General features: G+C 32.9%; 1 protein-coding gene and 1 pseudogene across 4 annotated transcripts in view; both read right to left on the reverse strand.

The window, feature by feature from the left end:
- LOC145759899 (lysosomal protective protein-like) overlaps positions 1-22,715 on the reverse strand; it is a 32,118-nt pseudogene that overhangs the window by 4,831 nt on the left and 4,572 nt on the right. The window contains exon 5 of the transcript XR_014286551.1: positions 13-104. The product of XR_014286551.1 is annotated as a lysosomal protective protein-like (transcript). The remainder of the gene's footprint in view (positions 1-12; positions 105-22,715) is intronic.
- LOC145759895 (uncharacterized) lies at positions 3,753-17,665 on the reverse strand. Of its 3 annotated transcripts, XM_082573751.1 has the most exons (17): positions 17,320-17,443; positions 15,548-15,657; positions 14,364-14,657; positions 13,370-13,570; positions 12,717-12,830; positions 12,214-12,276; positions 11,189-11,338; positions 10,530-10,782; positions 10,041-10,172; positions 9,560-9,712; positions 8,837-8,987; positions 8,307-8,446; positions 7,791-7,974; positions 6,891-7,071; positions 6,600-6,814; positions 5,447-5,740; positions 3,753-5,379 (listed from the first exon to the last, which is right to left on the reverse strand). In XM_082573751.1, exons 1-16 carry the CDS (start codon positions 17,395-17,397, stop codon positions 5,451-5,453), a joined length of 2,709 nt encoding a protein of 902 aa, XP_082429877.1. In that variant the 5' UTR covers positions 17,398-17,443; the 3' UTR covers positions 3,753-5,379; positions 5,447-5,450. The 3 variants fall into 3 exon arrangements, with proteins under 3 accessions (XP_082429877.1, XP_082429878.1, XP_082429876.1); XM_082573752.1 differs by lacking the exon at positions 15,548-15,657 and adding an exon at positions 17,593-17,665 and having other exon boundaries at positions 3,753-5,740; positions 17,320-17,449; XM_082573750.1 differs by having other exon boundaries at positions 3,753-5,740.

Raw genomic sequence — 22,715 nt, forward strand, 5'->3', positions numbered from 1 at the left:
TATATAACTTACACTTCACCGAATAGCCCATGATAATATGCAAAATAAACAAGAGAGTTATCATTATAAGAAAAACTTGAAAGACCATTTCCAATTGCCATACCCTAAAAACAAAAAAAATTATTAACTTATATAATTCATTTATAGCGCCTTACTCAAGAAAGCTAAAGTATGGAAGCAGTGGGGATTGAACCCAGGACCACATTATGTTGTAAGTCATGTCTTCTATAAAAGTTTTTTTTTGTTTATATCTTAATCCGACCCAGTCTGGAGTTGCCTTTTCCTTGTAACAAAAAATTGATTTCGCCACCAAGACTACAAAAATTATTCCACCAACGATTGCAAACCATCTAATAAAAAATCAGTTAAAAGTTAGGGTGATTTGTTTGAATTTTTAATAAACAATTGCAATTTTCGCCTTTTAAGCCGGAGGTGGGTATGTAGGAAAGCGCTTAGCATCTCCATCAATTCTAATGCCAAGGCTTTCCTAGCCTCAAACCAGACTTGATACCGGTTCACACCGAACGACGAGAAAACCGTATGACGTGTTGGTGGCCTTGGACAATAAAATACAGCGTTGGCCACTGGGGTACCAAAAACAGAACATTATTAACCAGAATCAACTGATATTGATTCAACAAACAAAAGAAATACGTAAGAAACCTATTTTCACAGGCGCAATAATAACTTTCGTTCGGCGAACCGAAACAGTGCAAACTCGCTACCATCCCGTGCGGTTTAAACACCGTACAAAAGACTTATTGATATGAAAAAAACTCATAAAGACTGTATTTATGTATATTTAAGTATATACAGTTTATAAAGGGGACAAACAAATTAACCCCTTTATTCAAGGACAAGTCTAACGCCCATAAGGCAGTTAGACGCTCTAAATTTATTCGTTATTATATTGAACATGGTCCAATTGTATATTTTTCGCGTGCCCTTGTAAAACATAGTCGCTATTTGTTATGTAGAGCCAGTGGAAGCTGTGCCTAATTTCCTGTTCAGTCGTACTGTATTATTTTATAAATTTCATAGAATAAGGGTTAATAGTGTAACCCTTTTGATGTAAAAATGTGGATTGACAGTTGTCCGTTTTTATGTTTTTCCTCCGCGATTTTATTTTCTGACAGTTAGTTTATTTTTTCGGTTCCTAAAACACACACCTATTTTTACCTTGCCAAGTTTTAATTTAGAATTAGTTAACAGTTAAATACCATTATAAAGGATGTAGCCGATATACGAAAGACGTTTTTTTTGTGTGTAATGTACTCGTAATTATGTTTATCGCTAGGTATGTAACCTAGAAACCAGCTTTTGTAGTGTGTACGTGTAATACCGTTTTGTATATGTATAGTGTAACTTTCGGGATAATTATGTGATGAACGTGCTTGATTAATAAATAGATGTTGTCTGTAGATTCAGTTTGCTATTTTTGACCATTTTTAACGGGTCTTAAACCCTATTTTAGACATTAGAGACTTATACTTTATACGTTATTGCCATATTATTTGGATAAGAGCACCCTTAGGAGTCGATACTTTTTATGATTAGATTTTTCTTGACCTCAGTCCCTACACACCCGTTATCCGGTTGTTCTGTCCGAATATATTTATTATTTTAGTTTAATGATAGCGAAGCTTGGACAATTTTGCTTCCATATTTTTAAATTCATTTTTTAAGTATGGTTTCAAGACATTATTTAATCCTAAAAATCTTTCAAAATTGGGACTTACTTATAAGTTTGATTATACATAAAAACAACTTTAAAATGCAAGACTTAAAATCCTATAAAAAACAACTAAAAATGCAAAGCACAAAATTTTTGTTATAGTGAGATTTAAAGCAACTAAAATAAAGCGCTACTTGTAAAACACAAAAGCGACAATAATTGCTATAAAAGAATGAAGAAAAATGTAAAATTTATCTAAAGCATAGTTGATTACAAAAAATTATTTGAAAAATAGATACAAATTTATAAAAATATAATATAAGTCAAAAAATAAGTACTGTTTTGGTATAGAAGATAACGAATTAAAAAATACTGCAAAATAATGACCCAGAAACAAAGAAATTTAATGGGTAATTATCTGTTTAAAACTATGAACAATATTTATGACACCTTTATTGTGTTTTAAAACGTTTAGAAATTTTTTTTACATTAAAACAATAAATGTTTCACAAAAACTAGCACTTAAGTTCCTTTTAAAAAAATTGTACGTTTATCTACAAAGTTTACAAACGATAAGTTTTAACTAAGATATACCAAACCCCAATCCATCGACCTGTTGATAAGTTTAATGTCAATTTCTTTTTCTGTTGATCTAAAAAAATTGTTTTTAAAAAGGATTTAAATAAAATTATTTAAACAATCCATATTTTTTAAATAAAATTCTGTTGTTCTCTTAAGCACATTACAGAAATAATTTACTTAGATTGGATATTGTCAGCAAGAACAGATATCTGGTTAGCACTGCAGGCAGTTAATTTGTGAAAAATAATTAAACAAAACAAGTATATGTTGATGGTAATAAACCTTATCACTTGCAAACTAGCCCTCTTTTCTTACCCACAATCAGCCCCGCAAGATATTCAATATTATTATAGTATTACAAAACCAGTTGTGCCAAAATGCAATAACATACATAAAGATTAACATGTTTATTTAACAAAAACATTAAAGTGCTAGATTATTATTATTAAAAGCTTTTTTTATGTTACCTTGATGTGAAAGTATGCTTGATACTAAGCCATCGTTGTTGCCCTCTAGCGGACCTTCGCTCGCCTGTGCTCCTTTTACAAATCCCGTGCGGTAGCGCTGTGGAGCAGATACACATAATCACGACAAATGTTTCAAGTTGATTTTTGTAAAACAATATTGTGTAAATGGGTCGTGTTTTTTGACCTTTTGTAATGTGGGTTGAACCAGAACCTTTTTTTAACCAGTACGCTATACTACCGTATATGCTAACATTATTAATATTACAAAGACATTAAGCTAGCCCACTAGCCCACTTTCAAAGGCCTAATGTAATAAGGGGTCATATCTTACCATACAAGCTAGCCCCTTACAACGTACCAAATTTCCAACTAATTAACCAGTCTTCAATAATAGTTTAATTATTAACTTTCTTAATAGTATGAGGCTTGACATGCAAAATAATAAACAATGAGAATATGTTATTGAATTGACTGTGTTCTAAAAATGGCAATACCATTAAGTAGACTTTATATTAAATTAGAACATCTACAAATATATACATTGAAACTTAGTGGATGATAATTGTATATATTTTTATCCTCGATGTGGGAAAGTCAATTTTTTTTTGTATATATTTTTATCCTCGATGTGGGAAAGTCAAATGCGCGACTTAAACATAGAGTAACATCAGTTACTCCGACCCAGTCTCAAGTTGCCTGTGGCAGTTTGGGATATTATAGATTATAATTGCCCGATAATTATGCTGCTGATTAAGTGCTGGCTCAGCAGGAGTTCATACCGTTTATATCGCCTTACTCATGGGCGCTACAGCATGAGATCAGTGGGGATTGAACTTTAGGGACTGAGGTAAAAAAAAAATCTAATCATAAAAGTATTGACTCCTAAGGGTGCTCTTATCCGAATATAAATGCAATGATGTATAAAGTATAAGTCTCTAATGTCTAAAACAGGGTTTAAGACCCGTTATAAATGGTCAAAAATAGCAAACTGAATCTACAGACAACATCTATTTATTAATCAAGCACGTACATCACATAATTATCCCGAAAGTTACATTACACATATACAAAAAATGGTATTACACGTACACACTACAAAATCTGGTTTCTAGGTTACATACCTAGCGATAAACATAATTACGAGTACATTACACACAAAAAAAACGTTTTCCGGATATCGACTACATCCTTTATTATGGTATTCTACTGTTAACTAATTGTATATATAAAACTTGGCAAAATAAAAATAGGTAGGTGTTTTAGGAACCAAAAAATATACTAACTGTCAGAAAATAAAATCGCGGAGGAAAAACACAAAAACGGACAACTGTCAATCCACATTTTAACATCAAAAGGGTTACATTATTTTTTATTTTTATTTTTATTTTATTTTTTTATTTTTTTTGTATATATATTTTTTTTTGTTTAAGACCCGTTAAAAATGGTCAAAAATAGCAAAATTAATCTACAGACAACATCTAATTATTAATCAAGCACGTACATCAAGTAATTATCCCAAAAGTTACTTTACACATATACAAAAAATGGTATTGCACGTACACACTACAAAATCTGGTTTCTAGGTTAGATACCTAGCGATAAACATAATTACGAGTACATTACACACACAAAAAACGTTTTTCGTATATCGACTACATCCTTTATTATGGTATTCTACTGTTAACTAATTTTAGATATAAAACTTGGCAAAATAAAAATAGGTAGGTGTTTTAGGAACCAAAAAATATACTAACTGTCAGAAAATAAAATCGCGCAAAAAAACACAACAACGAACAACGAAAAAAAACACAACAACGAACAACGAAAAGTCAATCCACATTTTTACATCAAAAGGTTTACACTATTTTTTTATTTATTTTTTGTATATTTTTTTATCCTCGATGTGGGAAAGTCGAATGCTCAACTTACTCAAGGGCGCTACAGCATGAGATCAGTGGGGATTGAACCCACGACCTCATGTGTGGTGTAGCAAGTGTTCTTACCACTACACCACGGCTTATATTAACCCTTATTCTATGAAATTTATAGAATAATACAGTACGACTGAACAGGAAATTAGGCACAGCTTCCACTGGCTCTACATAACAAATAGCGACAATGTTTACAAGGGCACGCGAAAAATATACAATTGGACCATGGTCAATATAATAACGATTAAATTTAGAGCGTCTAACTGCCTTATGGGCGTTAGACTTGTCATTAAATAAATGGGTTAATTTGTTTGTCCCCTTTATAACCTGTATATATTTAAATATACATAAATACAGTCTCTATGAGTTTTTTCATATCAATAAGTCTTTTGTACGGTGTTTAAACCGCACGGGATGGTAGCGAGTTCGCATTGTTTTGGTTCGCCGGACGAAAGTTATTATTGCGCCTGTGAAAATGGGTTTCTTACGTATTTCTTTTGTTTGTTGAATCAATATCAGTTGATTCTGGTTAATAATGTTCTGTTTTTGGTACCCCAGTGGCCAACGCTGTATTTTATTGTCCAAGGCCACCAACAAGTCATACGGTTTTCTTGTCGTTCGGTGTGAACCGGCATCAAGTCTGGTTTGAGGCTAGGAAAGCCTTGGCATTAGAATTGATGGAGATGTTAAGCGCTTTTTTATATTAATTCATTAATTAAAATTTCTGAATAAAAAATGACAACAACATAAATATATATACAAATACCACATCCAACACTTTGTTTATTTACACTTTTAAAGTTTGGTTTCATCTGTTTTGTTTCTTGGATTTGACCTTTCTTGATTGTTATTTTGTTTTTTCGTTCTAGCAAAAATCGATTTGATTCTGGCCCAAGCGTTATCTAGCACATTGGAGTACAAAAGTGGGTTGAGTGAGCTGTTAATCGGAAAGAGAATAATAGCAGAAAACGCATAAGCAGAATCAGAAATGTAAACTCCTGAGATTTTTAAGAAAGCCATAATACAAATAGGAACCCAACAACAAAAATCTGTGAACACCAATCTCATAATCTTCTTTTGCATGACTAAAAATAAATATAAATTTCGTTAGTGAATACTTTTAAATATTGTGTAATAAATGCACAGTATTATTTTTTGTATATATCTTTATTCTTGATGTGAAAAGTCAACTTTAACCGGCTGCGTGGTGTAGTGGTAAGAACACTTGTTACACCACACATAAGATCGTGGGTTCAATCCTCACTAATATCATGCTGTAGCGCCCTTGAGTAAGGCGCTATAAACGGTATGAACTCCTGCTGAGCCAGCACTCAATCAGCAGTATAATTAACGCTCAATTATAATCTATAATATCCCAAGCTGCCACAGGCAACTCGAGACTGGGTCAGAGTAACTGATGTTACCCTATGTTTAAGTCGCACATTTGACTTTCCCACATTGAGAATAAAGATATATACAAAAAAAAAACTTTACAACCTAAACATAGATTAACAAACGTTACTCCAACTCAGTCTCGAGTGGCCTTTGGCAGTTAAAATATTATTGATTATAATTGCCCGATAATTAAGCTGCTGGTTTATTGGCTTAACTGGAATTTATACCGTTTATAGCACCTTACATTTTTTTTGTATATATCTTTATCCTCGATGTGGGAAACTCGAATGCGCGACTTAAACATAGAGTAACATTAGTTACTCCGACCCAGTCTCAAGTTGCCTGTTGCAGTTTGGGGTATTATATAGATTATAATTGGCCGATAATTATGCTGCTGATTAAGTGCTGGCTCAGCAGGAGCTCATACCGTTTAAAGCGCCTTACTCAAGGGCGCTACAGCATTAGATCAGTGGGGATTGAACCCATCACCTCATGTGTGGTGTAGCAAGTGTTCTTACCACTACACCACGCTGCCGGTATATTACTTACTTCTTTTTTTTAATTCCCTTTGAGCAATAGCATTATCATTTGTAAGTTGTAGGTTCCTGCTTCCTTGTGAATGTTTGTAAATTACAACATAAGCAACAAAAATGTAAAAAAAGGTTGCAAAGTTGAAAGTCATAACAGCAATGGAAAACTGCCAAGAAAGATCTTGTTTAGTTACAAAAATCTTCGGCATACACACACTTTGAGAGCTATAATATCTAAAAAAAAATTTAATAATAATTTTAAATGTTTTTTTTTTCCAGAATTATTACATGTTTTTTTTGTAAAACCTACCCAAAATACTTTGATATTTGGTGGGATAAATTTGGAAACCTCTTCATTTGAATGTCTTGTAATTCTGACCATGTTTTTGAAAACTTAATTTGATCAATAATCAAAGGCGATAAGTTTAAATATTCTTCAGTTACATTTGCAGGGTAAATTTTAGTTCGAAGAATAAGAAAGTTTTGATAATCTAAATCAATTACATTAATGTTACAAAAAGTTGATATTTTAACTAAAAAATAAACTTTAAACTAAGTTAGGGTTCACACTGTCAGCTTGGTGTAGTGGTCAGAACAATTTCTTGGGTTCAATTCCCAGTGATCTCATGCTGTAGCGTTCTTAAGAAAGGTGCCATTAACGAAATAAAATCCTGCCGAGCCAGCACTTAATCAGCAGCTCAATAATAAGATAATCTATAATATTCTAAAGTGCCACAAACAACTCAAGACAGGGTCGTAGTAAATGATGTTACTTTATTTTTTATTTATTTTTTTTGTATATAAATTTATCCTCGATGTGGGAAAGTCGAATGCGCAACTTAAACATAGAGTAACATCAGTTACTCCGACCCAGTCTCGAGTTGCCTGTGGCAGTTTGGGATATTATAGATTATAATTGGCCAATAATTATACTGCTGATTAAGTGCTGGTTCAGCAGGAGTTTATACCGTTTATAGCGCCTTACTCAAGGACGCTACAGCATGAGATCAGTGGGGATTGAACCCACGACCTTATGTGTGGTGTAGCATATGTTCTAATCACAACACCACGCTACCGGTTAAAGTTTAGGTCGCACATTCGACCTTTCCATATCGAAGATGAAGATATATACAAAAAAAACATTAAGAATATATTTGAAAAATTTTATATTTAAAAATAAATAAAAAAACAAAAATGTTTTAAACTTGACCTTTAAAGTCAACTTCAGTTGAGTTAAAGAAAGGACTTTTAGTACGGAAATTAACTTCTGGAGTAAACATGGTTTGAAAGGCATTTGCAAGTGGTATAAATGCAAGCACAGCAGAAAAACACCAAGTCAACAAAACTGCAACAACTACATGTCTTGTTTTAGGAAAATGCAGAGATGCAAAAGGCTAAAAAAATGTTTTTTTCAGTCTGATAATTTCAATTTATTGCCTGCATGGTGTTGTAGTGGTCAGAACACTTGCTACAGTACATGAAGTCTGGGGTTCGATCCCCACTGTCCTCATGCTGTAGACGACAGTATGAACCCCTGCTAAGCCGACACTTAATCAGCAGCTTAATTATCAAGCAATTATTATCTATAATATTAAACTGCCAAAGTCGATTCGAGACTGGGTCAGGGTAACTGACGCTACTCTAGGTTTAGGTAGGTCGAAAGTCGACCTTTCTACATCTAGGATAGAGATATATAAAAAGAACTTAACCTTTTGTTACGATTTACCTTTAAAATACAAAAAAGACGATACGATGTCAATAAAGCCATTGTAACTACTGAAGTCTCGCTTGACAACACAATAAGAATACCCAAGACAGTACACAAGGTGCTAGATCTCCATATTCGACTATATGCACAATATCGATCTAAAAAATCATAAAACTTGCTTTAAAATAAGTAAAGTTGTAAAAAAATTCTGTTTAAATAAGTTATATATAATTTTTTTGTTTATTTTCTTGTATATATCTTTATCCTTGATGTGGGAAAGTCGAATGCGCAACTTAAACATAGAGTAACATAAATTTCTCCGACCCAGTCTCGAGTTGCCTGTGGCAGTTTGGGATATTATAGACTATAATTGTCCAATAATTATACTGCTGATTAAGTGCTGGCTCAGCAGGAGTTCATACCGATTATAGCGCCTTACTCAAGGGCGCTACAGCATGATTTCAGTGGGGATTAAACCCACGACCTCATGTGTGGTGTAGCAAGTGTTCTTACCACTACACCACGATGCCGGTTATTCACCTACATACCTTGATAATACACCCCAACAATGGCGAGACATACTAAATATAATCCCATAAGAAAATCAGCAACTGCCAAGTTTATAACAAATATTTCGTTTGCAGATATAGATTTAGATGCTTCATTTCTTATACTCTTTATGATTCCGCCAATTACAGCCTAAATTTTTTTATATGTATTTATTCTCAATGTGGAAAGGTTTAATTTATGACCTAAACATAGAGTAACATCAGTTACCCAGACCCAGTCTTGAGGTGCCTTTGGCAGTTTGGGATAATATAAATTATAATTGCCTGCCTGCTGATTAAGTATTTGGTTACCAGAAGTTCATACTCTTTATAAAGCCCTACTCAAGAGCATGAGAGCAACTGGGATTGAACCCAGGGCCTGATGTAGTAAAGGCAAGTGTTCTAACCAATGCATTAAGCTGCCGGTTGCACAATGCCGCATTAACATTACAACATATGGCCGCGGTTTGGTGACCATTCCATAACATACTTAAAATCTTTATGTAAACATTAATACTTTTGGCATGTTTTAAATCATTAAATTGATTTTTAAATCATTAAAGTTATTTTTTCCCGTCGCATTGTTGTAATATTAATTGTTTATCGTATTTATTATTTACTTTTATCAATGCGCGTAAAACGAAAAGAAAAATTAAAAAAATGGGCATTAGGAATAAAAAAATCAGTAAAAATTAAAAAGTATTCTTGTTCAAAAGGTTTTACCAAATTTCCACAGATAGCAAAAATTCCCATAAACCAAATTCCAAAATATCTTAAAATATTATTTCCGATAAGATTTTGGGTTGATGAAATGATATCTTGTTTTGAAGGGCATTCATCTGTTCCATCTTTACAGTCAAAAACACCGTTCCCTACCTGTTTAATTACAACTTATTATTTAATCAACATAACTAGAAAAAGTGAGTTTTGAAGACAGATTAGAAGACTGTCGTAAACTACCGGCAGCATGGTGTAGTAGTCAGAACGGGGACCAGAAGCTTCGGCCGTGAGAAGCTTCGGCCAGAAGGTTTAGCCTGCAAAAAACGCTGGGGGGTCGGTGACGAAATTGCCACGTAAAATGTCAGCTTAAGACCATATTTTACTCCACGCTGCCGGTTAAGAAGTTGACCTTGCCACATCGAGAATTAAGATATATATAATCAAAAAAAAGATTTACTCAATAAATTTAAGTTATTAAACTAACTTTTTGTCTTGGTACAAACAATGGAATTTTATTTTCACAATAAAATCTGCCATCATTGGTGCAACTTATTTCATCAGATTGATTAACACAGTTTATTATTCCATCGCAAACTTCTTGTTGACTAATAGACACCTACAAAAAAAAGTCTTATACCATGAGATCTCAGAATTTCGACATATTTGATCATATAAAATCACTGGCAGCGTGGTGTAGTGGTCAGAGCATTTACACCACTTCATTTTTTAAGGTCTTAGGTTCAATCCCCAATGCTTTCATGCTGTAGCGCCCTTCTAGTAAGGCACAATAAACCTGATAAACTCCAACTGAGCTAGCACTTAATCAGCAGCAAAATTATCAAATTATATTTTATAATATTCCAAACTGCCATACCAACTTGAGACTGGGTGAGAGTAACGGTAGTTAATCTATGTTAAGGTCGTGAAGTCGACCTTTCCACATCAAATATAATTTATACAAAAAAAGGCTTACCCTTCGATCATTTGTCTGACAAAAAAAACGTTTTCTATCATGGCATAATTTTATATTTTCATCATCCTTTAGATAATCGTCAACAAAATCTTTATAACGGAAGGAAATCATATTTTTATAGAAAGACTCTATTTTTCCATTGCAACATTTTGCTCCACCCTGTTTCTGAAGGACCACACAACAATTAGTTTGATTGAATGTAATTGAAGATATTTTACAAGGCTTAAAATCATCAGGATAGAGTTGAATGAACCTAAAAAAATGTTTTTTATATTTTTATTCTCGATGTGGAAAAGTCGAATGCGCGACTTAAACATAGAGTATCATCAATATCTCGGACCCAGTCTTAAGTTGCCTGTGGCAGTTTGAAATAATATAAATTATAATTGCCTGATAATTATGCTGCTGATTAAGTACTGGCTCAGCAGGAGTTTATACCGTTTATAGCGCCTCACTCAAGGGCACTACAGCATGAGATCGCTGGGAATTAAACCCACAACCTCATGTGTGATGTAGCAAGTGTTCTTACCACTATACCACGCTGCCGATGCACTACACCACACAAGATAAAATCAAATTTTAAAAATATGATATTATTTTTGTACATTATTTATAGGATAAAAAATAAAAGTGTAGTTTTATAACGACCATAATTTTACCGGAGTGAATGATAATCTATAGAGCACTGATTTAAATGTTGTATATTTCTATAACATTGAGGACTGCATTCGTCATCAAAAAGTCCGCAATCTGGAAAACCATCGCAGAATGTACCAATTTTAACCTCACATTTATCGTTACTTTTACACCTACAAACAAATTGTTTTATTTTACTTTTTTTTCGTATATATCTTTATCCTCGAAATGGGAAAGTCGATTGCGCGACTTAAACATAGAGTAACATAAGTTACTCCGACCCAGTCTCAAGTTGCCTGTGGCAGTTTGGGATATTATAGAGACTATAAATGCCCGATAATTATGCTGCTGATTAAGTGCTGGCTGAGCAGGGGTTTATACTGTTTATAGCGCCTTACTCAAGGGCGCTTCAGCATGAGGTCAGTGGGGATTGGACCCACGACCTCATGTGTGGTGTAACAAGTGTTTTTACCGCTACACCACGCTGCTGGTTGAAATTGTTTTATTTTACCTTTTTAATGAATAATTCTTGTTTTTATCTTAAGTTTGACTTTACTAATTTTTTTTAAATATATCTTTATCCTTGATGTGGAAAGGTCGACTTCACAACCTAAACATAGAGTAACATTAGTTACCCCAACCTAGTCATGAATTGCCTTTGGCAGTTTGGGATATTATAGATTATAATTGTCTGATAATTTAGTGCTGGCTTAGCATGAGAACATTGGGGATAGAGCCCAGGACCTTATGTAATGTAGTAGTGTTCTAACTAATACACCACCTGCTGGTTTTTATTTTACCTTTTAATAAAAAATCCGTGGTAAAAACACTTGCCAAACCACCATGAGGTCGTTGGTTCAATCCCCACTGCTAAAGTAAGGCGTTATAAATGGTTTAAACTTCTGCTGAGCCAGCACTTAGCCAGCAGCACCCAACCTTCCCACATCGAGGATAAAGATATATACAACAAAAAAAAAAAAGAAAAGGTAGTTTAAGTCTCAAAATTCACAATTTTTTAAAATTGCTAAACACTTAATAAAAACTCCACCTGCACTTTTGTCCTTGTTTTGAAGCTTCAGTACACAACATCGGAGAATGGCAAAACTGAGGACTAAACATAGCATAAAAAGTAATCAAATTAAAAAAAAAACTAAAAGTTTTGAAACAAATAGATATTATAATGTTTTGTATCTTACATGTGGTTTATACAATCTTGTTTTTTGTTTTTATGTAAATTTGTCCTTGATGTGGAAAGGCTGACTTCACAGCTTAGACATAAAGTAACATTAGTTACCCCATCCCAGTCTTAAGTTGCCTTATACAAGGGCACTACAGCATAAAAGCAGCGGGGATCGAGCCCAGATATAAACTCCTCCTGAGACAACACTTAATTAGTAGCTTAATTATCGGGCAATAATATCCCAAACTGGCAAAACTCAACTCAAGACTGAGTCAGGGCAACGATGTTACTGTATGTTTAGGTCGTGAAATCGACCTTTCCACATCAGGGATAAAGATATATTAAAAAAATACTGTAAAAAAATAAATTACTTTTCATCCATTTGATTTTCACAATCCACATACCCATTACAAACATTTGTTTTGTTCACACAAGTTGTATTATCACATACGATTTCCCCAGCTTTACAGGTGTTGTTTTTTATACTGTAAAAAATAACAAAAATATTAAAATACTTTCAGTCAGGTTTTAACTGCAACATGATGTTCTGGGTTCCCAAATGTTAAAAATTTGGAATTTCTTTTCGTAAAATTGGTTATGCGATATTGCCAGAATATATCCAGCACCATGGGGTTGTGGTAGGAACACTTGCTACACCATTCATTAGGTCGTGGGTTCAATCCCCACTGATCTCATGCTGTAGCGCTTTTGAGTAAGGCGCTATAAACGGTATAAACTCCTGCTGAGACAGCACTTAATCAGCAGTATAATTACTGGGCAATTATAATGTATATAATATCCCAAACTGCTACAGGCAACTCAAGACTGGGTCGGAGTAACTGATGTTACTCTATGTTTAAGTTGCGCATTTGACTTTCCCACATCAAAAATAATAATATATACAAAAAGAAATATATATATTTATAACAATTGAACATAAATATAGGTATTAAAGTTTTATATAGTTTAAAATTTTTTAAACAGAATGCTAAACCTTTTACATAAAATTTTAACTACATAATACCTGGTAGATGTTGATGCAAACGATGTGATATGTTTGCATAATTCTGTGAACATTTTCGGTTGATTTGGGCAAAGACATTCATCCGATAAATCTGGACAATCGATTTTTCCATCACAAACACTTTTCTTTTTGATCAAAGTGGAATCAAAGCATTTCCAACAAGCAGTTTCGTTTAACACCAAATTTTTTATTTGAACAAAGCTAAAAAATACATACATTAAACGAAAAAAAAACAGCAGCGTGGTCTAGTGGTAAGAACACTTGCTACACCACACATGAAGTTGTGGGTTCAATCTCAACTGATTTTATGCTGTAGCACCCTCGATTTAGGCGCTATAAACGGTATGAACTCCTTTTGAGCCAGCACTTAATCAGCAGTACAATTATTAAGCAATTGTAATCTATAATATTCCAAACTGCCACAGGCAACTCGAGACTGGGTCGGAGTAACTGATGTTACTCTATGTGAAAGTCGCGCATTCGACTTTCCCACATCGAGGATAAGAATATATACAAAAAAAAGCAAATAATTTTTACACAATAAATTGCACAATTTACAATTTAGTAAGAAGCCCTTTCTACAATCATTGCAACACAAATTTAAAAAATTATAATTTTTTAAACCATGAGATTGAAAATGTTATTTTTACTTCTTTTTTATATAAAATTATCCTCGATGTGGAAAGGTAAACTTCGCGACCTAAACATAGAGTAACAACTGTTACTTCGAACCCAGTCTTGAGTAGTCTTTGGCAATTGAGGATATTATAGATTATAATTGCCTGATATTCATGCTGCTGATTAGGTGCTGGCTCAGCAGGAGATCGTACCGTTTATAGCGCCTTACTTAAGGGCGCAACAGCAAAAGATCAGTGGGGATCGAACCCAGGACCTCATGTAGTGTAGAAAGTAGTCTGATCACTACACCATGCTGCCAAATAATTGTTACCATTACTGACATGCTAAAAACATAAGTAATAAAAACTATATTTACCTAGTGTTTACATTTTCTTCTTTGTTAAAACACAAATCTTCTCCGTTTCGACAGTCGGCAATAAAATCATACAACAGAATTTGGGGTAAGAAAGATGGGTAATCACTTGAGCATTGAAACCCTCGATCATAGGAACTTATACAACATGTTTGATAGTAGCGGTTGTATATTTGGTTTCGCGCACAAATTGTTTTGTTTGGGCCGCTCTTACAATATACATCATTAGATTGATATGGACATTCAAAAACTAATTCTGGGTGAAGATTTGAATATTTGTCAGGGTTTCCAAAAAACCTGTAATAAAATTAAAAGGTGTAATACAAATTACCGTTCTAGATTATTGTGCATATTTTTGTACTGAAGTAACGTATGTTTTTTGCTTTTTTTATTCAGGAATTTGATTTTGAAATTTTTCCTTTATTAATTTTTTTTTTGTATATATCTTTATCCTTGATATAAGAAGGTCGAATGCGCAACCTAAACATAGAGTAACATCAGTTACTCCGACCCAGTCTCGAGTTGCCTGTAACAGTTTGGGATATTATAAATATTAGTTGCCGATAATTATGCTGCTGATTAAGTGCTGGCTCAGCAGAAGTTCGTACCGTTTATAGCGCTCTACTCAAGAGCGCTACAGATTGAGATCAGTGGGAATTTAACTCACAACCTTAAGGTGGTGTAGCAAGTGTTCTTACCCCACACCACGCTGCCGTGTGCTACACCACGCTGCCCAAATTTCATTAATGCGTGAAAAATTTAAATATAAAAAAGTTTTTTTTGTATATATCTTTATCCTCGTCGTGGGAAGTCGAATGCCCAACCTAAACACATAGCACTGTAACATTAGTTATTCTGACCCAGTCTCGAGTTGCCTTTAGCAGTTTGGGATATTATATAGAATATAATTTCCCGATAATTATGCTGCTGATTAAGTGCTGGTTCAGCAGTAGTTTATACCGTTTATAGCGTCTTACTCAAGGGCGCTACAGCATAGGAGCAGTGGGAATTTAACCCACAACCCGATGGTGGTGTAGAACGGGTTCTTACCACTACACCGCGCTGCCCAAATTTTGTTAATGCGTAAAAAATAAATGTAAAAAAGCTAAATATAAAAGCGGATTAAAAATAAAAAATTTTGAGTATAAACTTTTTATAAAATTGAAACTCAACCATTAAATTCATACTTTAAAGAGTCAAATTCACTATAATCATAGTCATAATCATAATCAAATCCATAACCTTTCCATCCAAGTGTCAAAAGAGCAATAACCAAGTAGTAGTTCATTTTTAAACTCTAACATAACAAAAAATTCAAATTTAATTTTAAACCTTATAGTTTAGGTACAATTTTTGTTTTCAAAATAAGCAAGCAACTCTAAAGCAACTTTTTCTAACTCCCTAGACACTTGCACATATTGTCATTATATCTATGTTATGGTTTATTTATGTAATAAATTATACTGTAGGGTTTTCTTAACGTTTTAATTAAATTAATAATATTAATGGTAGGATGATGGTTTATGGTTTATTGAATTTTGGGTTGTGGTTTGTTAATTGTATGATTTGGGGTCACCACAGGTTCTATCATAGCCTTTATTGCTAAAGTCTATGATAAACCTGACTATTTAATTAATAAATTGTTTAAGATTTAAGACTCCGTTTATCTTGAATTGCACCTAAGCTTTCTGTTTAATTTAACTTGATATTAACAAACTTTTAACTAAGGATTGCGAGTTATATTGTACATACAAATAATATAAAACAAGTACTTGATTACACTAAATGCGCAATACTAAATAAAACTAACATTACACTAAATTAATAATATGAAAATTTAAAATCCTTTTATGTAATGGCTTTTAAAGAACGTTATTAACACTACCCAACCGTAGTCGGCTTATCATAACAACTTTTTTTTATATAGCCGGCAGCGTGGTGTAGTGGTCAGAACACTTTTTACACTACACGAGGTCGTGGGTTCGATCCCCAGTGATTCCATGCTGTAGCGCCATTTACACCTGCTGAGCTAGCACCTGATCAGCAGCTTAATTATCGGGCAATTTTATTCTATAATATCCCTGGGTTAGGGCAACAAATATTACTCTGTGTTTATTAAGCTGTAAAGTTAACCTTTCCAAATTAAAAATAAAAAAATACAACAAAATAACCTATTAAATATTTAAAATACAGTTTTGAAATGTAGTTAATTTTGCTTACGAATCTAGTCTAAAAACAAAATTTTTGATTTTTAACTTCGAAAAAAAATGTTTAAAAATTGTTTGTTTTAATTTTAAACTGTTAATTTTTTATATTTATTTATTTTTAATATGGGAAGGTTTACTTCATAACCCAAACATAGAATAACATCTGTAACCGCAAATATTACAGATTTGTTGATTGAAGTGTTATGTTACAGAGTTTTGCAATTTTGTGAGTGATGTATATAGCATGTTAGTATGGTTGACACTGAATCACCAAATGGCTTTAAAACCTTAAAAAAATGTCTGTGGTACTTACAATTTAATTTTTTTAAATATTAGAAAATGATTAACATAAAAAATCAGGTTACCATATTTTTTGTGTGACGTAGAAAGTACTAAGTAGCGTAGTGAATGTATACAAGCTAGTACTTTCTACGTCATCACAAACAGGGCCTCCCTTTTTTTTTAATTAATTTTAATTTTTTTTTTAAGTTGCATAACTTAAAAAGTAGGTGAAATTATTAAAAGTTAAAATTTTTTTTGTGTTCAGTGACACCAACTTTATTAATTTTGGAGGAAAAAAATATCGCTAATATAGGACTTTAAGTGTTAGCACTGCAGGATTTTATAATGTTTATAATGTCTTATTAAATAATGCTACATCACAGAATCAGTGGGAATTAAACTTAGGACCCTACGTGGTGAAACCAGGTGTTCTAACCACTACACCATGCTGCCAGTTAAATTTTTTTTACCTCAGCCCTTTCTTGTTGAATCTGCATTGCTTTTGCCAAAGTTTCAATTTTGACATTGACATCATCAGTTGATGACATCACAAGAGAATTTAAGGTGAAACAGCAGAATTCAAGAACAGGTAAGCACATCCTAAAAATATTTTTTAAGAAAAAAAATAAAAAAAAATTTTAACTTAAAAAAATTTTATTTTTAAATTGAAAAATTTTAAATGTTTCAAAATTGTTAAAATTTAGTAATTTTTTTAGATTTTATTAAATGCCTAAAACACTCACAATCCATGTTGTTAGTTTTCATTTAATTCAACACTTTGTTCCATTGCACTTTGCTGAGATCGACTTATTGGCGGGACTTCAACTAAAAAAAAATTTATATATTTTTTTATCCTCAATGTAAAAAGGCCGACTTTACAGCATAAACATAAAGTAACAGTTGTTACCCAGACCCAGTCTTAAGTTAACTTTGACAGTTTAGAATATCTTAAGTAGAACAGCCTATTGTTCTAATTATTACACTTATACTGGCATGTATAATAGTCTCAACTTACTTTTAAAGTACTAAATTATTGTTAAAATTTTTGCTTAGAATTTTGAAAAATATTAATAAAAAAATATTTATTTTTCAAAAATCCACATTTTTTATATTTATTTATCCTCGATGTGGAAAGGTCAACTTCGCGGCATAACCAAAAGTAATATTTGTTAACCTTATCCAGTCTTTAGTAGGTTTTAGCAGTTTGTAATAATATTAATTACAATTGCCCGGTATTTAATAAGCTGTTTTTTTCATTTATAGTGCCTTACTAAATAGTGTTCTAACATAGAAGCAGTGGGGATCAAACCTATGACTTCATTATGTGAAGCTAAGTGATCTAATTATTATAAACTGCTGCCAATACAGCTTTTATGTACTGTATTAAATCATAAAGTTATCTTTTAACATCAAAATCAATACTGTTAAACCTTAATACAAACACATAAAAATACAGGTGAATAGCTAAAGTTTAATATAAAATTTCAACACACCTGTCATAGCTTCCTCCGAAACAGATGCTTGCAAAGTTTTTAAATTTAAATGCGAGTTTTCACCTAAAAAATCAACTTTCTAGATTAAGTATGAAATGTTTTAAAATAAAAGCTTTATCAAAATATGTTGAAGAATTTACCTAATGCTTTTTAATAGGGATGGGCTAAAATTCAAAAAACACCGACCCAGTCTTGAGTTGCCTGTGGCTGTTTGGGATATTATATAGATTATAATTGCCCGGTAATTATGCTGCTGATTAAGTGCTGGCTTAGCAGGAGTTGATACCGTTTATAGCGCCTTACTCAAGGGCGCTACAGCATGAGGGCAGTGGGGATTGAACCCACAACTTCATGTGTGGTGTAGCAAGTGTTCTCACCACTACACAACGCTGCTGGTTCAAAACTTGAAGCCACTAAAGCATGAAAAATATGAAGATTGACCTAAAGCACTGAAGCCAAGTGTTTAGACCACTACAACATGCTGCTGGCTTTATAAGTAATTTCACTAACCTTCTTTTTGATTGGCCTTTTTTGTTTCAGATTTTAAATTTTTCTTTTTTCTAAAAAACCTGAATTCTAAAAAAAAATTGTTTTTTTTAGTATATATCTTTATCCTCAATGTGGAAAAGTCGAATGCGCGACTTAAACATAGAGTAACATCAGTTACACCGACCAAGTCTCGAGTTGCCTGTGGCAGTTTGGGATATTATATAGCTTATAATTAACCGATGTTTAAGCTGCTGATTAAGTGCTGGCTTAGCAGGAGTTCATACCGTTTATAGCGCCTTACTCAAGGGCGATACAGCATGAGAGCAGTGGGGATTGAACCCACGACCTCATGGTGATGTAGCAAGTGTTCTTATTACTATACCACGCTGTCGGTTTGATAGCCTGTTACAAAACCATAAATATTCTAGAAAAAAACAAAATAAAAAATAATTTTTAAGCCAATAATTAAAATACTTTTTTTCAGTTTCTTGTGATTTGCTGGTTGACGGAATATTGTCAGATTGTAAAATTTCATTTTGTTCTTTTGTAGACAATTTGTTTACTCGAAGTGAAAGTAAATGGGTTCGCACCTGACAAAATTAAAAAAAATTAAACCAAGTTTAAACCAATACCGGCAGCATGGTGTAGTAGTCAGAACACTTTTTACACTACATGTGGTCTTGAGTTTAAACCTCACTGCTCTTATGCTGTAGCGCCCTTGAGTAATGCGCTATAAACGGTATAAACTCCTGCTGAGCCAGCACTTAATCAGCAGCATAATTACCGGGCAATTATAGTCTCTATAATATCCCAAACTGCCACAGGCAACTCGAGACTGGGACGGAGTAACTTATGTTACTCTATGTTTAAATCGCGCATTCGACTTTCCCACATCGAGGATAAAGATATATACAAAAAAAAAAAAATTATTTAACAAAATCAAAATACTAACACACAAAAAAATATTGGATATTTTCAATCTTCAAAATTCGAAGTTTTACAGTTTAAAACAGTGATTAAAATTTTACTATTTCAGTGATTAAAATTTTAGAACAGTAATTAACAGTGATTAAAATTTTTTAAAACAGTGATTAAAATTTTAGATTAAAATTTGACTATTTCATTTTTGAACTTTGTTTTACAGAAGTGTAATAAAAAAAGCATATACATAGTACATGCTGAAATCTATTATAATGCAGTTAATTAATGAGATAGAATCAAATAAAATTGCACAAACAAAAAACAAAAATTACATTTTATTTATGATTTCGAAAATATTGCAAACAAAAAATTTTTATTAATCTTATCTTGAACTTTTATATATAAGTGATTTGTAAATTTTTTATAAATAATAAAGAGTTTAAATGTCTATTGTAATCAGTACTCTTTAAATTTGTGACATTTTATTGGAAATTTTTTATTTTGTAAGGAATGGTTTATCGTTGATGAAGTTATCAAACATGGCATATGCATAGGTGGGTGCCCACTGGGGTACCATATGACCAGCTCCCTAAAAATTAAATATTATATTATATAGAAGCTTAAGTATATGTATAGTCAAAAGGATCAAGAATTTGTAGCATCCCTGAAACAATGTTCTATGGTATTAATTTCGTAATTTAAAAAAGCAATATCGTGGTATAGGACCGGCAGCGTGGTGTAGTAGTAAGAACATTTGCTACACAACATAGGGTTGTGGGTTCAATCCCCACTGCTATTATGCTGTAGCACCCTTAAGTAAGGCGCTGTTAACAGTATGATCTTCTGCTGAGCCAGCACTTAATTAGTAGCATAATTATCGAGCAATTATAATAATCTATAATATTCAAAACTTTCACAGGCAACTCGAGACTGGGTTGGGGTGTCAGTTGTTTTTCCATGTTTAGGTCCCGCATTTGATCTTCCCACATCGAGGATAAAAACATATATAAAAAAAACATTGATTGGACACTGACAGCAGGACATGGTGGAACATTAAGCTTCACTACATGAGGTTCGAGGTTTGATCCCTTATTTTTCATGCCAAAAAGCCTGTTATTAGGGCACTATTAACCATACAAAAAAACAACTGGCAATTTCATTATCGAGCAATTATATTCTATAATATCCCTAACTGCCAAAGTCAACTTGAGACTGGGTCGAAGTAGCTGATGTTACTGTGTGTTTAGCTTGTGCATTCGACCTTCCCACATCGAGGATAAATAAATAGAAAACACCAAACATAAAAAAAATTAAATTTAAAAAATAAATATTTATTTACCCTTATTGTAGTGAAAGTAACTTGTTTAAATTTTTTGCGAAAACCAGCAACTTGGCCGTCAACATACCAAGGTGCCCGACTTTTCTCCAAAGGCAGTTTGAGATCGTCCACAAACCATTCATCCCCAAGAAAGTTACAAGCCATGTCCGTATCACCATTGTAGAGAAGTATTCGAAAGTCGGGTCATTTTAAAAGCGTTAGGTAATGGGAGAGCATGCTTTGATACAACGTGGTGTATTGAACGACATCACTTTAAAAAAAGTTTTGGTTATTTTTTTGTATTTGTTTATCCTCAATGTGAAAAGAATGATGTTACATGTAAAATATAAAATAACATTTGTTACCCCAACCTAGTCTTAAATTGACTTTAGCAGTTTGGGATACTATTAAACATATATCCCAATAATTATTCTGCATATTGGTATTTGGCTTAGCAGAAGTGTATTTATTTACAGCACCTTAATTTTTTTTTTATCTTTATCCTCAATGCGGGAAGATCGAATGCTTGCTAAAACATAGAGTAACAACAGTTACCCTGACCCAGTCTTAAGTTGCTTTGGGATATTAAATAAATTATAATTGGCCGATAATTAGGCTGCTGATTAAGTGCTGACTTAGCAGGAGTTCATACTGTTAATAGCGCCTTACTCAAGGACACTACAGCATGAGATCAGTGGGGATTGGACCCACGACCTCATGGTGGTGTAGCAAGTGTTCCTACCACTACACCACGCTGCCGGTGTTTAAAGGCATTACCTAATAAAAGCAGTGGGAATCAAACCCTAGACCTCATGTAGTATAGCCAAGTGTCCTAACCCAACACCAGTGAATTTTAAAATTAACAAAATACGAAATAAAATTTAAATAAAATTGTTCAACTAAAACCAATAACTATTAAATAAAAAATATAATATTAAAGTCGTAAAGAAATTATAATTTACCTGCAGACTGACCATGTACCAAGTGCAGAAGAACTAATATGTAAAGCTTGTTTTACATCTGGCCTATTCAACCAAGAAGTTTGTGCAGTGGAATTAATACAAGGAGGTACGACACCAAAACCATTCTTAGTTGGGACCTAAAAAAAATGTATTTATTTCAAAAATGCCATTATGCTGTAGCACCCTGAATTAGGATGTTATAATTTTTTAAACTGTCAAAGTCAACTCAAGACTGGGTTAGGGTAACAAATGTTACTCTATGTTTAGGCTGTGAATCCAGCCTGCTTACATTAAGGGTAAATAAACACCACATGAGGTCGTGGGTTCAATTCCCACTGCTCTCATGCTGTAGTACTTGAGTAAGGCGCTATAAACAGTATGAACTCCTGCTAAGTCAGCACTTAATCGGCAGCATAATTATTGGGCAATTATAATCTATAATATCTTAAGCTGACAGGCAACTCGAGACTGGGTTGGGGTAACTGTTGTTACTCTATGTTTTGGTCGCGCATTCAACCTTCCCATATTGAGGATAAAGATGTATATAAAAAAAAATGATAAGAAAAAACAAAAAAAAGTAATGTAATATCAAATGGTTTAATAAAAATGAAATAACATTTAAATGCTTTTTATTTTTAATTAATTATTAAACTAGACATATTGGCACGATTACAAAATCATGT

This window comes from Corella eumyota, chromosome 7, assembly GCF_963082875.1.
Source record: "Corella eumyota chromosome 7, kaCorEumy4.1, whole genome shotgun sequence".
Lineage (NCBI taxonomy): Eukaryota > Metazoa > Chordata > Ascidiacea > Phlebobranchia > Corellidae > Corella > Corella eumyota.